The sequence below is a fragment of the Daktulosphaira vitifoliae genome, unplaced genomic scaffold, assembly GCF_025091365.1.
Source record: "Daktulosphaira vitifoliae isolate Bord-2020 unplaced genomic scaffold, ASM2509136v1 Scaffold_1, whole genome shotgun sequence".
NCBI classification, from domain to species: domain Eukaryota; kingdom Metazoa; phylum Arthropoda; class Insecta; order Hemiptera; family Phylloxeridae; genus Daktulosphaira; species Daktulosphaira vitifoliae.
The window spans coordinates 11,486,992-11,502,978 of NW_026099572.1; the positions used below are offsets into that span (position 1 = coordinate 11,486,992).

Sequence of the window (15,987 nt, forward strand, 5' to 3'; positions counted from 1 at the left end):
TGAATATTTTATAACGAGCAGGTTCCGAATTTAGCTCAGTTCTAAATTAGATTTAGGGAATTTGTAATAACGTTTTAGTTGGGGTAGAACTTAAATATTTCTGTTTTTGCTATTGTACTAGGTGTCGGTGGCATTGCTGTCTTTAAATAATATTTAATCAACTATTCTCGAAACAATACAATAGAGTCAGTTAAAACGCATTAATAGATACACGTTTTTGCTGAAAACTAAAATAATAATATATACATTAATATATATGTTGTCTGTTGTTTGTATTGAAAACTTTTGTTGTAATTTACAATTAGACGGCCGTAACGTGACAGTGAAACTCAAAAAAATATTATTACCAGTGTAGTCGGTGGCATTAACATTATGTTCGTTATGCACCGCCGTAAGCGTCCCTAAGGTCCTCTTCTAGTTTTAGATAGTCGAGCATTAAATTACAATTTGTCTTTGACGGGCCTTGAACCAAATAGTATTGCAAAAATAAAATAAAAAAACAAATGATATTCACGACATTCGTTTAATTAGTATGAATACGATCAACATGCAACACACACACACACACACACACACACACAATAAATCTTCTGGCCGACTTTATCCATTTATTTTCCGTGCTACACTATCGGTTTTCTATGACATACACGATACTCATTCGCCCACCCAAGTTTTGTAATTACACGAACGCGTACTCCGGTCGTTTTACAGCCGAGTAACATAATACAAGAAATTGGATGTCTCGCGGTTTACTTAAATACGTGATATACGTCCGAGTGGGTACAGACGGCCATGTGCGTGAATAATGCAATAGAAAAATTACATAAATACTCCTGTCTACGGGCCCGTTAGCTATACGCGAGTGTATTAGCATTGGCTTTCCTCATGGCTGGTGTTATTTTCCATCCATGTACGCCTATGTGTTTTAACACTAATTGAAAACTGTATTCGCTACCGTAAGCTCAATACATTACACCTACTAGATGAGGTCTGCGTAAGTAACTATGATTTTTATTATCCGGTCGTTTTGTACAATTCCAGCGGATTGGTATATTATGTTCAATACGCGCAAGTGTTTGTGACTCGTAGAGAGTCGACGGTCATCACAACATCATCTAGAAGTATTCATGTGTTTGGTATCAAAATAGTATGAATAACGATATTATTTTCGTGGGCCGTTTATCACGGGGCCAACGTTTTTTAATCGATGCACGTTCTTTACACTGACTGTCTTCAAAACGAAAACGCATTAACTGTTCAGATCAGACGAGTCGAGGTTTAGCTGTAAACAGCATTGTTTTTCGAACAACCGTATTTTTGTTTAGAAAATATTTCACGCCTAGATGGGCGTATGTTTGCATACTGTATGATTGATCTATTTTTGTTAGAAAACGTTAAATTAACGGTGTAAACCATCTCCAAGAAACATGCATAGCATACAATATGGTTTCACTTTTCGGACAATTCTATTTTAATTATCCGATCTCGAGCGCAGTGCACTTGTAGGTATTTTTAAAGTCTCTCGATCTCATTCACTTTTAAATAATATGTCATGTCTTAATTAAACATAAACAATGTCATTAGGTCAATAGGACAATGTGCAATTGTAATTATTAAAAAGTGTGACGTTTTAAGGTTCACAAAAATGCACGATTAAGATTCCTTGGGGTAATTAATCCAGTATGAATTGTATTACTCGATGATTTATCTAAAAGTTGGATTAACCTTTACTACCGGACATAATTTTTTTAGCCGGTTCGTTCGACGATATCGCAAGTGTTTTTTTATGAACTCGATGGCACATTGTCCACACCGTCGGTCTGTGAGCCTGAAGCGAAAACAGTTGACCGAAGAGCCACATTCCTCCGCCACCGCGGCAGAGTTGACTCGTCGACTCGTACGCTTAATCTGGTGGCTCAAGTCGCGATTGCTTTTCTGCGCATGCGTTTGACATGAACATTAGACCGCGATAAAAAAAAAAATTATTCAAAATTTCTTATGTGTCAATATCCATATGAAAAGTATGGCTCAAGAGGATTGCAAACATCTTAAACTCGGTGCAAAGTACTGCGTAACGTGTATCAGCACACGTATTCGTAATGGACTGTAATTTTTCCTAAAAAAAAAAAAAAAGTAACGCGAATTAAACGACCGCCGTTTAGATTTTTTATTTTATTTTTACTATTCATCTTTTTCCACGCATTTCTGCGACGAGTCACGGAGATGAAAACGCGCATTTTTCCTCGATCGCTGCTATAAGAGAGGCGAGTGACCTTCGAGTTTCGATCCGCGTGGTTTCAACCGGTTGGAACATCACCGGGAGGGGCCGTACCGATCAGCAATCATAGAGACCTCCCCCGCTCTTTAACTGCCGCCGAGTACGGAAAAATCTTCAAGAGACGACAACGACGACGGAGTCCGTGGTCCGGAAAGGTATGCGGTATCCGGTCACGGGAACAACACTTATTTTTTATCACATTATACGCACATGTGATATATGATCCTTGTGCTTAGACCGATAATAATAATAATGTTGAATAAGATTTTTGTTTTTTTAATCATTAACAAATAACGTTTTTTTTACCAGTCAAAAGTCTTAGGTACGAAAGTAGTTTCAATTCGTCTGTTAATAGTATTAACATTTTGATTGCTCTCTCACTGCGCATTATATCAATAGTACAATAATATTATATTAATATAACTATTATTTCTATGGTTATACAAATTCAACGGCGTGTTTAATATTTTTCATCTTGACAAGCGCCAGTAGAACGTTCACGTATTCTTTTGTTGTTCGGTCGTATGCGTAAAAGAGCGAAAGTACTGTGCGAAAACAAAAATTAATAACAATATCATGTATTCCGTGAACGTTTTGTATGTTTATATTGCACAACAGTCTGAAGGGAAGTTTAAAAAATCATGTACAGCGCAAGTATATTTTTAAATAGAGAAAAATTAAAGCGTAGGAGTTTAGATAGAATTTTTTCCTTTTGGTCGATTATTTAATAGTTATAATACTATCATCGACCTGACGGACAATAGTATACAGCAGACATTGACAAACGACTGTGAAATTAACGTTAATTAACACACAGCGGGAAATGTTAATAAACGTTTGCATGTAATTATAATCGAACAGCAACAATAAATGACCGTCAACATCGTAAATACTAATTATCTGTCAAACTTAGATTAACTTGTAATTTTTGTTAACACAACGCGACGACAGTCTATGCCAAAATATCGAAATGAATAGCTCTTCTGCCTTTGTATTGTCGCAACATGAAATACAAACGAGTTCTCATGAATTAATCTGTACGGAAGCTTATACGGGTGAGAGATTGTATATTTTTTTATCAGTGTCACATTTTCTGCTTAAGTCTACAAGATCGTTTAAGAGGATTTCGCCGGACCGTGACTGTGAAAAGGAAAAAACATAAAAATAATCATAGTAATGCCTCGACAACGGATAACTTAGTGCAATTTTGTATGGACTATGTGATTTGCCGTATAAATGACCTTAGTCGCTAATTTAACTCATGATAAATCTAAAATAACATACCTTTGTCATTGTTAGACAATCCATTGGTTGAAACCTGTTGTCTAAAATTATTATTTAAGTTTAAAATTTACTTAGTATATTTATCTTAAATTTAATTATGACTTAAATAACTAATAATAATTTAAGAAATCAAATACTAACAGTGACTAATATTTATTATTGGTCTCTGTTTTTATGCTTAGAATACAGTAAATAATATACTTTCCAAATTAAATAAATAACCAACTAATTACTAATTAATTCAGTAAGTCTAATCTTAAGTTAAAATGATAGAAAAATACATTATAATTCATTTCACTATTATATTTTATTGTTTTAAGTTTATTATCATCATATAATTCAGAATTTTTATGATCAGCGTACTTATCACAATAGATAACTAGCCTATTATTTTTTGAGTCCGTTATTTCATCAATAATTTAACATTTAATTTAAGTGTATTAATTAATACTCACTTTCAAGTTATAATTATAACATACTTATTAAATAAATAAATGTATTATATGTACTTCAAAAAATGTAGTCCGATAGAATAGACTTAAAAGAAATACTATTATTAAGCTTAACACAAAACTTAATTATTTCTATTGTTATGGCTGTATAATAATAAATGCATAGTCGTCTTCTTTTTCGAATAAAACGTCCAAGGTCTTTTTAAAATGATATAATACCATGAATTCTTTAAACATTTAGTACTCCCTAATAGATTTACTTTTATTAATAGGATACGAGGTGGTATAAGATAAACACAAAGTTTTTTAATCGAATTTGAAGACTTTATTTAGGGACTTGGAAGACAAGGATACTAATAATATTAAAAATATTATATGCTCCTGGAGGAGCATAATCCTCTCTAGAATGTATAAAGGTGACTCCTAAATTTAAGTAATAAATAAATTCAAAATAACAATAAGCGGGGCTTCTATATTTTCATCAATTAATTAAGGTATTAAAAATAAGTGTAAATCATTTTTCAGGCTGTGGCCAAAATATCTTCACCTCTTCAAGGTAAAACTTCAACACCTGGAATATATTAAAATAGACAAGTAGTTAATATAAATTTTATTGTAGTAATCTCAAGAATCCTGAAAATCGTCATGGAATAAACTAAAACTGACCCATCTGAGTATTTCAAATTGCATTGAGTCGAAATAGTTTATATGAGTTCTATGTGCTAACGGATTCTTACTTGTTTATATAATTTAACTTCTTCTAAGACTCAATATGGTATCTTCCTGTTCAAGAAACGTTATTAGTACCTCTTAATGCAAAGTAATACATTTCAAAGTTATGTTTAAAATAGTAAATTGGATTGTAAAAAGAATCAATATAGAAACAGCCGGACGAGTTCTATTAGAATGAAGACCGTGGTACCTGTTCATGGCTTCTTTTTTTTTTTTTATTAGTTTTGTCGTTTAATTTATGCGGATGATCATTCAAAATACGATCTGGAGAAAGGTGCTCTCCTCTATAGTTTTTTCATTACCATTATTACTATTATTACTTTCACGGGTAGCTAATTCAAAATATATGAGTATCTAAATTTTTGTCTAAAGTAATATTTTTTACCAGAATTTTCGCATTACATAGCGAAATTTGTAAATAATGGTTAACTAGAGAAATCTTTGACTTTAGATTGGAGTATAAATTCTATTCAATTAAAACTAAATCAATTGTAATAAAGCTGTGATGTAGTACTCGTATGTTAATGATATTACACAAAATCGTTTGTATCACCTTCACAAAATGTCAAAGTAGTAACGTTGTACCAACGACCATTAGGCGATTATTCACCTGTTAGCCATGGTACTCGCGAGGTCGTTCTTTTCTTGAGCTGTTACAACGTTCTTAAATAAAACTATTAAGACACGCTGCACAATAATAACATTAATCTTACTTAAATTTGCGTATATCATCTTATCTTGACTCTTGGGCCTATACTAAAGATTTTTTCCATTAATCGAAGTTCAAGTTAATGGTTACTTGTTATTGTAACCTTTGTTTGCTTTCTAATGTATATTGTATCAAATCAAAACTCATATATATTATAGAAATAGATCTACGTTGTTTAACATATCACCTCTATTTAAGTGTGACACGATCGGATATAACGACAGTTTTGCTCAATTATCCCATTATTTTTTCGTAATGTTTTTGTTTTAAAAAACAGTAACCTTGAAAGAAAAATTCGTTTGAATTACTTCAAAATGCACATTGCTTTAATCCGTTAGTTCAAAAACTTAGAATACCTGCAAATGATTATAATTTTCACAGATTATGGGTGAAAGTTTAGAAATATACCGACTTAATCCTTTGAAATATTTCATTGCAACTTTGCTTTTTATTAGTAAAAAAACAAATCCTGCTCATTATTCACTATCTCAGTGTTATATGTCTAACAAAAGTTAGTTTTAACGCATTCGTCCTTTTTGGAAATTCAATGCTTACAAGGTCTGTAATACTCTTTGTACGGAAAATAATTAATGATGACGAATTTTGACTAGCAATAATTAGTCGCACAAAATCTTTTAGACATTTGTCAGATTTATATCCCAACTCTATCGCTAATGATTGTAGGCGTCGAATGCCAAGTGGGTATCCTCTTCGTCTATATAACCCCATAAGATCTTCCAGCGTCAAAAACAAGTTAAAAAAGTGGCTAGTCATTATGTAGCACGTGGGCTTATAAAACCACAATTATAATTAACAATAATAATGGTAAAAACATTCGTATAGTAATATTATTATTTTTTTTAATTTTAGAAATTCAAAAGGAGAACACAATGGACGTTGCCACGGATTTGAATTCAACGTTTTGTAACTACGGGCCAGAAAGGTTTTATACCGGCAGATCGGAATCAATGAAGACTTCGTACCATGAACTGACAGAGTGTACAGAAGAGTCAAAAAGACATATGATGAATGGATTCAAATCATCCACGGATGAAACTTGTGGCAACAGTGTCCGTGACAAAATTGCGCTGTTCTCATCAAAGGCCGCAGCTGACAAAAAAGACTCGATTTCATCCTCATCGTCGGCTTACTCTTCGGGTTCACCCGATTCGTCTCCGCTAAGTACACCACCTGTATCGGCTCGGAGTACTTTGCCCCGTGATCTATCTGCTAACAGTCGTCCTCAGCAGCAATTGCAACGTCAAAAAAGTGATTTCCAGACACAAACTGTGGAAACAGCTACTTCCAAAGCGCCGTTGTCACGCGCTATTAGTTTCACTGACGCGCAGTATCATCGACAAACCCAAATTCTCGTAGAACCATATAGCAAATATTTCAGTACAATGAACACTTATGCAGAAATGGGACGGTCGTCTTTGAACACACTCATCGAACAACGGCGGCGTAGTATGTCTAAGCTGCGAGGATTGGTTATACCTGAAAAAGCCAACGTGTCTGATCGAGATCCAACCATACCTGACCTGCCGGAAATTAAAAGCGTAGACTCAGTCGATACCAGTGTTGTTAATACTTGTAAGCCCGTGCTCTGTCCACCCACCAAGACATATGTTAACCGACCGATAACGGGAACAGTAACGCGATATGTAAGCCCGGTGAAAACCATACAAACTACATTATCCCAACCAATAGCCACTATAGTTACAGTTGATGAACAACACTCGTCTTCGTCATCTTCCTTAAATTCCAGTCGGGAAGAGTTGAGAAACATAATTCAAGACGAACGACCACGACGAACCGATTCAATAACCGCATTATCCAAGTCCAAAGCAGCCGTATTTAAGGGCGATAGTGATGAAGATTCAGCGCTGAGTTCTAGTCGGTCTAGCATTTCACAGTACTCGCCGACGTCTTCACCTTCGCCTAACCGATGTATAATGACTGCGGATGAAAAGAGCAACAAACGCATATTAAAAGCGGAAAGTGTGGAAGCAATAAATCGGAAAAACGTGCTTTGCTCAGCCAGAAATAGTAGTGGTAAACCGGAACCCCCTATATCTCCTCCCTCCAAGCAGAATGCTATGTACCGACAATCTCAGCAACAAACAAACGAGCTTTTGTGGTCGTTCGATCCTGTTCGTCCCAGCAACAATAATAACAAGACTGATTATTATGCCTTAGAAGCTTCAGTCAATGATAAACAATCAAGAGTCAAGTCTAAATATACGCACAATCGCATGTCTTCAATGGAATCGACTACCAGTGAAGAGTCTTCTATGCAGTACGTGAGCACCGAACAATTCGGTAGTATAAGCTCTCTGGCATCATCTACCAGTCTAATTTCCCAACAAGAATTGCAGCAGCTCATTGAAGATGCTAATCAAACCCTAGAGGAATCTGCTGTCACGTCGACCCAATCTGTCGAAGTAATGGTGGTCATTCTTCATCGAGATAGCGCAACGAGTAGTGTAGGTATAACTTTAGCCGGCGGTGTTGATTACGAGACAAAGGAGATAACTGTAAGTTTACACAACAAACTAATTCTATACAGTGCTAATTGTTATGAATGTTGTATAATTTAGGTCTATAAAGTATTAGCCGGGAGTCCAGCCGATAGAGATGGACGCATTCGTAAAGGTGATCGAATACTATCTATAAACGGAAAAAGTATGAAAGGAATGACGCACCGAGAGTCACTGGTCACATTAAAAGTAATTGCCAAGTTAAAATTTATTTCACTATTAATTTTGCAATAAATTGTTTTAAATTATAGGCACCACGGTCAGAAGTAGTATTAGTTATATCCAGATGTAAATCAGACGCAAATTTTGAATCTAACGGATTGCCTCAGCTTACTGAAGTTCCAAATTCTCACGAAAATAAAATTGGTAGATAATTATTATTTATTTCAATATAGTACTACAAGTTATTATTACCTATACTAATAATTGTTTATTTATTTTAAAGAAACTTCTAGCAGTCGATCATTTGGACCATTAGTTAAAGTAATTTTGTCTAAAGATGGTTCTGGTTTAGGTTTTAGTTTAGAAGGAGGAAAAAATTCCCCGAATGGCGATCAACCACTTACAGTGAAAAAAATTTTCACAGGTAACATTTGATTGTTTTATTATTTTTATAAATTCTTACATCACAGTATCCCATGTTACATTTCATTCATTTATTTTTTAAATTAATAATTTTCTTGTTAGATGGAAGTATTTAAAATTTTTCAATATTTATTATTTTTACTTTTATAGATTTATTTATTTTATCTGAAAATTTATTTATCAATTAATTATGTAAAAAAAAAAAAATAATTAATTAATAAAAAAAAAAATAATTAATTAATCAAGCAAAAAAATAGGATTAAATAACTTACCCAGCGTTAAATCAAAAGGTTAGAGGTTGTTTTAGTTTAGTCGAAAAAATGACTTTACAAGAGCCATAAAAAATATTGTTTAGTAAGTTTATTAAAATTTAACAACTTTGTATTTTTAGGCGGATGTGCTGAACAATGTGGACAGATTTTTGCTGGTGATGAATTGATGTCTGTTAATGATATAGATGTTACTGGTATGTCCCGTACTGAAGCTTGGAACTTAATGAAGAGATTAGTAAATGGAACTGTGACATTAGGCATTCGCCATGTGATTTAAAATACACCTAACATTTTTTGTTTGTATTATTATAAAAATAAAATAATGATAATAAGTTATTTATTGGGTTTAGTTGTAAATAAATATCTATATGTAAATGTTAATGCAATCAAACAGTTGTTTTCTAATTAATATATAATAATACTTTCTTAAACTACAAACCCATTTTATATGAATGTTGTAAATAATGTTGTGTTTATGTTAATTATATGAGTTTTTATATTATTTTATTTAGTTTCATTTTATACACTGTGCCATTGTGATTATAACTGTTAAATAAAATTAATGCAAAAGTTTAATGTATTTATATTAGATTTATTGTGTAGAACCAGGACATGTCGTGTTTTCATAATTAATAACTAATCTTCCAAGATTTCCTTTAGGTATATTAACATTAGATAATTTTTGACTTATGATTCCAGTAGCTACTGTTTTTCCATTTTCTCTTATTGTAAATGTTTGACCTATATCCATAACCATTTTGTTTAACAATGTTAATCGAACTTCAGCATGTTCTCCAGGCATAATCATTGGAATTGATGGATCTAAGTCAATTCTAAAAATTATATGTAAGCTACAATTAAAAAAAAAAAAAATGATTTAAATAAGTAAAACAATAAGTACCTGCTAGTAATATTCCAAGTATGGCTAAATAATTGTTGTTGGTATTTTGAAGTAACTGGCTTTGATCGTCCACCTTCTCCCCGTTGAAGAAAGTATATTGTGGCTTTGAAGTGATTATTTATTGTCAAACTATTATTAGGACATACAATCATACCTTTACGAATATTTTTAGGTTTGACACCTCTTACCAGCAATCCTACATTATCTCCAGCCTTAGCAGAAGGTACAGATTGCTTAAATATATGAATATCACTAATTGATGTAGACATTATTTCATCAAATCCTAACAAATCAATTTTATCATTTTTCTTTAGAGTACCACGTTTTACAGTACCAATGACAACTGCGCCACGACCAGGTACTAACAAAGCATTGTCAATTGGTAATAAAAATGGAGATGTAAAATCACGTTGAGGTGTAGGAATAAAATTATCAACAGCATCCATAAGTTTCCTAATTGATATCTCTCCTAATTCAGATTGATCCCCTTGTAAAGCAAGATAAGCAGATCCAATGATACATGGAATCTTATCACCTTCAAAACCAAAATCTGTTAATAATTCCCTAATTTCTAGCTCTACAAGTTCAATAACTTCTTTATCTGTAATATCTGCTTTGTTAATGTAGACAATAATATGTTTAACACCAACCTATTAAAAATAGTGAAATTGTAAGAATAACAAAACATTAATGGCTATTTAAAGTAGTAATATACACATTGTTGTTATTACTTGTTTAATTAATAACAAATGTTCACGTGTTTGAGGCATTGAGCCATCTGTAGCTGCAACCACAAGAATAGCCCCATCCATTTGAGATGCTCCAACTATCATATTTTTGACAAAATCAGCATGTCCCGGACAATCCACATGAGCATATTTACGTTTTTTTGTTTCATACCCTACATGTGCTATATTAATAGTTATACCTCTAGCTTTTTCTTCAGGAGCTTTATCAATTTGATCATAATTTATAAATTTAGTTAAACCATCTTTTTCTAATACTTTAGTAATTGCAGCAGTCAAAGTAGTTTTTCCATGATCTACATGTCCAATTGTACCTGATCAAAAATAACTTTTAGCACAATAGAAAATTAAAAAAATAGCGAAGAAGGATTAAAAAGGTTCTATACCAAAAAACTAATATTTATATATATATGAAATTTCTATGGTGTTCATTTATTCAATATTTTAACAGTAACATACTTTTAACTATTAAAATATATTTAAAGATTTTACATACCGATATTGCACGTTGTTTTAGGAATTGAAGAGTACAATTTCAATGTTAATGAACATGGAATACCATCTTTAAAGAGTCTATTATAAAAAAATAACTTTTTACAGTAAGACAAATTTTTAGCAATAATTGTTTTAAACATTTCCTAAAAATAACAAAAAATTGAAAAATAAATTTAATTACTTATAAAAGTACTTAAAAATTAAAACATATAAATCGCCAAAAATTATAGTTAAGAGTAAACCTAAATGACTTGAACTACATAAATTTAGAAATGAATAACTATTATGTTGCTTTAACTATATTTCATTTATTATTAAAAGTGATAATAGTTATTATTTTGTGATAACTTCAAATATCTAAATTACACCGTTGTGATAAAAATATACTAGATAAATATATTACTTTTTTTTTCGATCTAACTTAAAAAAAGGGTTCCGGAGATTGCCACGAACTGATGATGCCCCGACATTCATTTACTCCGACACTGTAAAAAAATCCTCCGAATACATTTACTCCGACAACAATTACTACGAATACCTGGTTACAAAAATTTGGATGTTACTACGACGACGAATACTCCGAATAGGACTATTAATTGATTGCTCCGAATATCGATTATTCGCGAAATCGATTAAAAAATTATCAAATTTCGTAGTAGATGAATATCGTAGCAATATATTATCTGATGGAAAAATATACCCCTTATCGCTAATTAATAAATATTAATTGATATAATAAAATAGCGTTATAATTGATTACTGTCAATTAACGAATAATTATTACAATAAAAATCCCCGAAATGTATTCGACTTTTGATAAAATAGGTACATAAAGGTAACATAACTGGTGTGAGCCCTTAAATTTTTTTTTGGAGGGGAAAGAAGAGCGATTCCAATTTTCAGACGTAAAATCTTTTTTACCTCTCCTTATTAGTGCTTATTATAACATTGTAAGCACATTAATATTATAACATTCAATTAGTTTAGTTAAAAAATATAGAGGTACGTTTTTATGATGATAGTATTCGTTATTAAACAGATGCGTTTATAAAGATATTCGGTATCCCATTCTCTAAAACTGTCATTACAAATCAAACAAAAATATGATTTAATATTATTTCATTGTTCAAAGGTGGGTAACGAAATTAATTCAGTCCAGTTTGGATTTGACCGCAATCTGGAGAGACTTGAGGGGGCTTTGTCTCCTAAAATTCTGCCATAGACTATACCGAAAATGAATTAATTTGTATTTCTTGTTGTATAGAAATATTTTTTTAAATTAGGTAAAAAATTATGTAATTAGAGTTCCCAAATATTTTGTTGCAATACTCCTACGCTCTAGTCAAATTAAGTAAACACAAGGCAGTTATAAGTTAACAGTGGACAATAGTTTATGATTTATCATAAACTTACAAAAATCTTCTGCTAAGTAAATTGGTTTTAAACTTAACTAACTCGATTAAAAATATGCAGTCAATTCATTAAATAATGGTTCAATTTTTTTTCATTTGCATTATGATTATTTGAAGTTTTGTCAAATACACGTATAGAGTGAAATATTTTAATTTATAATCATGATTGATAATCAAACAATTATTCATTTTTTCTCATTAAATGGAAATCAAATATAATAATGTAATATTGAAACTGTACAACTTTTTTTATAAGACATATATATATATATAATTACATTTTTACAAAACATAATACATTACATTACGTGATTTTATTTTGAAAATTAATTTTTATTTTTTTTGGAATATGCTTTCATATTCTAAAAAGTACATATAAAATTAATTCAAATTTTTAAAAAAACTTCATTTTGTATTTATAAAACAATACATTTGTATTTGCAGGATACGCGTTAAGCTAACGAGATGAAAACATTGGCAAAATAATCATCTTTTCGCAGTGTCGGCCTGGCTCAGAAGGCCCTCATTAAATTTAAGATTTTTTTTCTCACTGGACCACTGAGAAAATTGTCCAACAAATTTAATTATTATTAAAAAAAGGAAAGGCTATTCAGATATTTTTTTCAAGGAAATATTAAACTGATTTCAATAAATGTATATTAGATTTTAAACAAAAAGAACTTTAAATAAATAATTTTTTACTCCTTAATATTTTTAACTTTTTTTTGAGCACCACTGGAGATTATAATGGTTTTACTTATAATTTAAAATTGATTATAAAACTCATGTCACAAAATTAAATTTTTTTAACGATGAGTTAATATATAATTTAATTTTAGATGACACACAGAATTTTTAAATAAGAAAAAATTAATTCTACTTATATATAACCAAAACTTACTAATTCTTTACTTACTAATTCTAAAAAATAAGTTACTGTTAGATAAAATTTTGTGGATCGACTGAAAAAACAGTTAACTAACAGTTTTTTGATTTGATGAAAATATTTTGTAATTATTGGATAATTAAAAAATAAAATTCTCAAAGATAAATATATATTCTAACAATAGAGAAAACTTTTTCAAAAATGTACATTTGTATTAAACACTATTAATTTTATGTTACTTAATGAATGACTATTATCATTCGAGTATTAATAACATATGTCAAATGTGAGAAATTGTACCAGAAAATAATAAGCAAAATGTATATTATTGTATAATAACTATAGTAGCAAATAAATGCTAATTGAATAGAACATTTTAATTAAAATTTTACAATATTATTAATAATAATACAATTAATTTAATAATGTAGTGTTTCTGTAGCCACGTGACCCTGACGTTGCAACATATACGATCAATGCGCCCTATTACTAACAATGCAATCGAAATATAATATAACTTTCGATGCATAATCAAACTATCGATAATGTCGGAGTTTTTACTATCTCATTTTTTTAATTTAATGTCTGAGTAAAATCCGTCATAATTTTGGTAACCTATGAATCAGATGGTCGGAGTACCAGGTGTTCGTAACAATTACTACTTTGTCAAATGTCGAAGTATGTAAATGTCGGAGCATCATCAGTTCGTGGCAAAGGTGCTCTCCCTTAAAAAAATTTATACTAAATTAACTAGAGTAAGATTAAAATTGTTAAATATATTATTATCAGGGCTCATTAATGTAGGTATTTATACATTTTGTTTGAGTAAATCAGAACGCGATTATGTTCAAATAAAAATATTTCTAAAAAAATTCAAAACTGAGCACTATTTTTCAGTTTTATATCCATAGAGGACACTAGGGGTTAGTTAGGGTTATACCTCACTACAGACAATTTTTTTTGTTTTTATTTTACATAGTTATGAGTTTTGCACTACATAAATTTTTAAGATGGTTCAATCAGAAGTTATAAATTTATGAACTCACGAGCCCTGAATATTATAATTTAATAATTTATGGTGGTGTTTGAAGTCTGGCGTCTTTGCGATAAAAGAATTCCAATTAGGCTGAAAGGTAAATTCTACAAGACCTTAGTGAGGCCAGCTATGATGTATGGTTCAGAGTGTTTGGCGATTTATAGAAGAAATTAGAGCAGAAAATGAGTGTAGCAGAGATGAGAATGCTTAGATGGATGAGTGGAGTGACTAGAGAAGATAGGACAAGGAACGAGCATTTAAGAGAGAGTATAGGTGTAGCGTCAAACGTAGATAAGTTGAAAGAAAATAAACTTAGATGGTTTGGTCATGTTATGAGGAAAGATGAATTGGAAGCTGTAAGAACAGTTATAGAAATGAATGTTGAAGGAAGAAGAGGTAGAGGAAGACCAAAAAAGGAATGGAGGGATATAATTGAATGCGATATGAGGACAGCTGATGTGAGCGTAGATGATGTAGGAGATCGTGTTAAGTGGAAGTTTAGAATAAGGGTGGCCGACCCCAAATAGTTGAGAAGGCGAAGAAGAATAATAATAAAAAGATTATTAATTTATGGTATTTTTATGTCAGAAATTTTACATATGCCATCCAAAATCTCGAATACTTTTAAATTTTTTCTGAAATCACCAAGTAAAAAGCTAGATATTACATTGTATAGGTACTCTCACCACTAAACTCATAATAATCATTCAATTTATGAATGACTACTATTATACTTATGTTTCCTAATAATGAACATTACTCTTTAAGGCTGAAAGTATGTGGCTTTTTTGAAAACGATTTTAAAACTTCTTTTTATCTTCATTTTCCTCATTTTGAAGAAATATATTATCAAACTAACAAAACAAATTCTCATATAAAAATGTTAAGTAGAGATGCTATCGCCACAATATTTTTTATAAAGTATTAACCATTATTTTCATGTATTTATATTTTAAATTGAAAAACGTGTTGTTTAAAATTGAATAGTTAAACTAATATGTATACTCCACAGTTCAATGAAACATTGTTATCTTAACATAATAACATTTAACATGAAGGTTTTTATAAATTAACTCGAAATAAAGCATTATTAAAACAAAATGTAAAAGTTTACTGTAGATTAAAAATTAATTTATAAGTTATCTAGAAGAATATTTATTTATTCAAAAAAAGTGGATTGAAAATAAGTGTTTTAGAGCTTTAATACATTTTAATCTATAATTTTTTTTAGAAATAACTGTACAGAAATTAATTTACTCAATTGATGCCACATCTAATCTTTGACTTAATAGTGCATGGAGGGAGTTCTTTAATAATAAATATTTTTACTACTCCATTTAAAATAATAATTCTTTAAATATAAATCATTATAAAATTATTTGTTTCACATTTCAGGCTATTCCAGTGTAAGAGATTCTTCTAGTTGAAATAGTATTTGTACTAGACGTTACTTAAAGTAATTAATTTATAATTGTTAAGATAACTTTGAATAATGATTGATAAAATAATTTAAGTTACTTCAAAAACAAAAGAAAGTTCAAGAGTATCACAAATAACACTTTCAGAAATCATAAAAAGTTTAATAACTATTTAATTTCTTTTCTTTTAGGTGAACCAAAACTAATAAAACATTTTATATCCAATAAAAAAAACCTAACA

The 15,987-nt window shown here is 30.5% G+C and overlaps 2 protein-coding genes across 4 annotated transcripts in view; one reads left to right on the forward strand and one right to left on the reverse strand.

Moving 5' to 3' along the window:
• The window catches only part of LOC126893987 (serine-rich adhesin for platelets), a 30,920-nt gene extending 21,512 nt beyond the window's left edge, over window positions 1-9,408 (forward strand). Inside the window, exons 5-9 of the mRNA XM_050664595.1 lie at window positions 6,326-7,992; window positions 8,056-8,184; window positions 8,247-8,361; window positions 8,441-8,581; window positions 8,972-9,408. Of these exons, the coding sequence (XP_050520552.1) occupies window positions 6,326-7,992; window positions 8,056-8,184; window positions 8,247-8,361; window positions 8,441-8,581; window positions 8,972-9,129 (2,210 nt within the window). The 3' untranslated portion in view covers window positions 9,130-9,408. The remainder of the gene's footprint in view (window positions 1-6,325; window positions 7,993-8,055; window positions 8,185-8,246; window positions 8,362-8,440; window positions 8,582-8,971) is intronic.
• A 15-nt stretch (window positions 9,409-9,423) lies between these two features.
• Window positions 9,424-11,604, reverse strand: LOC126893989 (elongation factor Tu-like). Of its 3 annotated transcripts, none has more exons than XM_050664600.1 (5): window positions 11,398-11,604; window positions 10,996-11,072; window positions 10,485-10,813; window positions 9,754-10,403; window positions 9,424-9,703 (listed from the first exon to the last, which is right to left on the reverse strand). In XM_050664600.1, the coding sequence occupies exons 1-5, from the start codon at window positions 11,466-11,468 to the stop codon at window positions 9,445-9,447; spliced, it is 1,386 nt and encodes a 461-aa protein (XP_050520557.1). In that variant the 5' UTR covers window positions 11,469-11,604; the 3' UTR covers window positions 9,424-9,444. The 3 variants fall into 3 exon arrangements, with proteins under 3 accessions (XP_050520557.1, XP_050520558.1, XP_050520559.1); XM_050664601.1 differs by having other exon boundaries at window positions 10,996-11,137; window positions 11,398-11,602; XM_050664602.1 differs by having other exon boundaries at window positions 9,424-9,685; window positions 11,398-11,599.
• Between the last annotated feature and the right edge of the window lie 4,383 nt (window positions 11,605-15,987).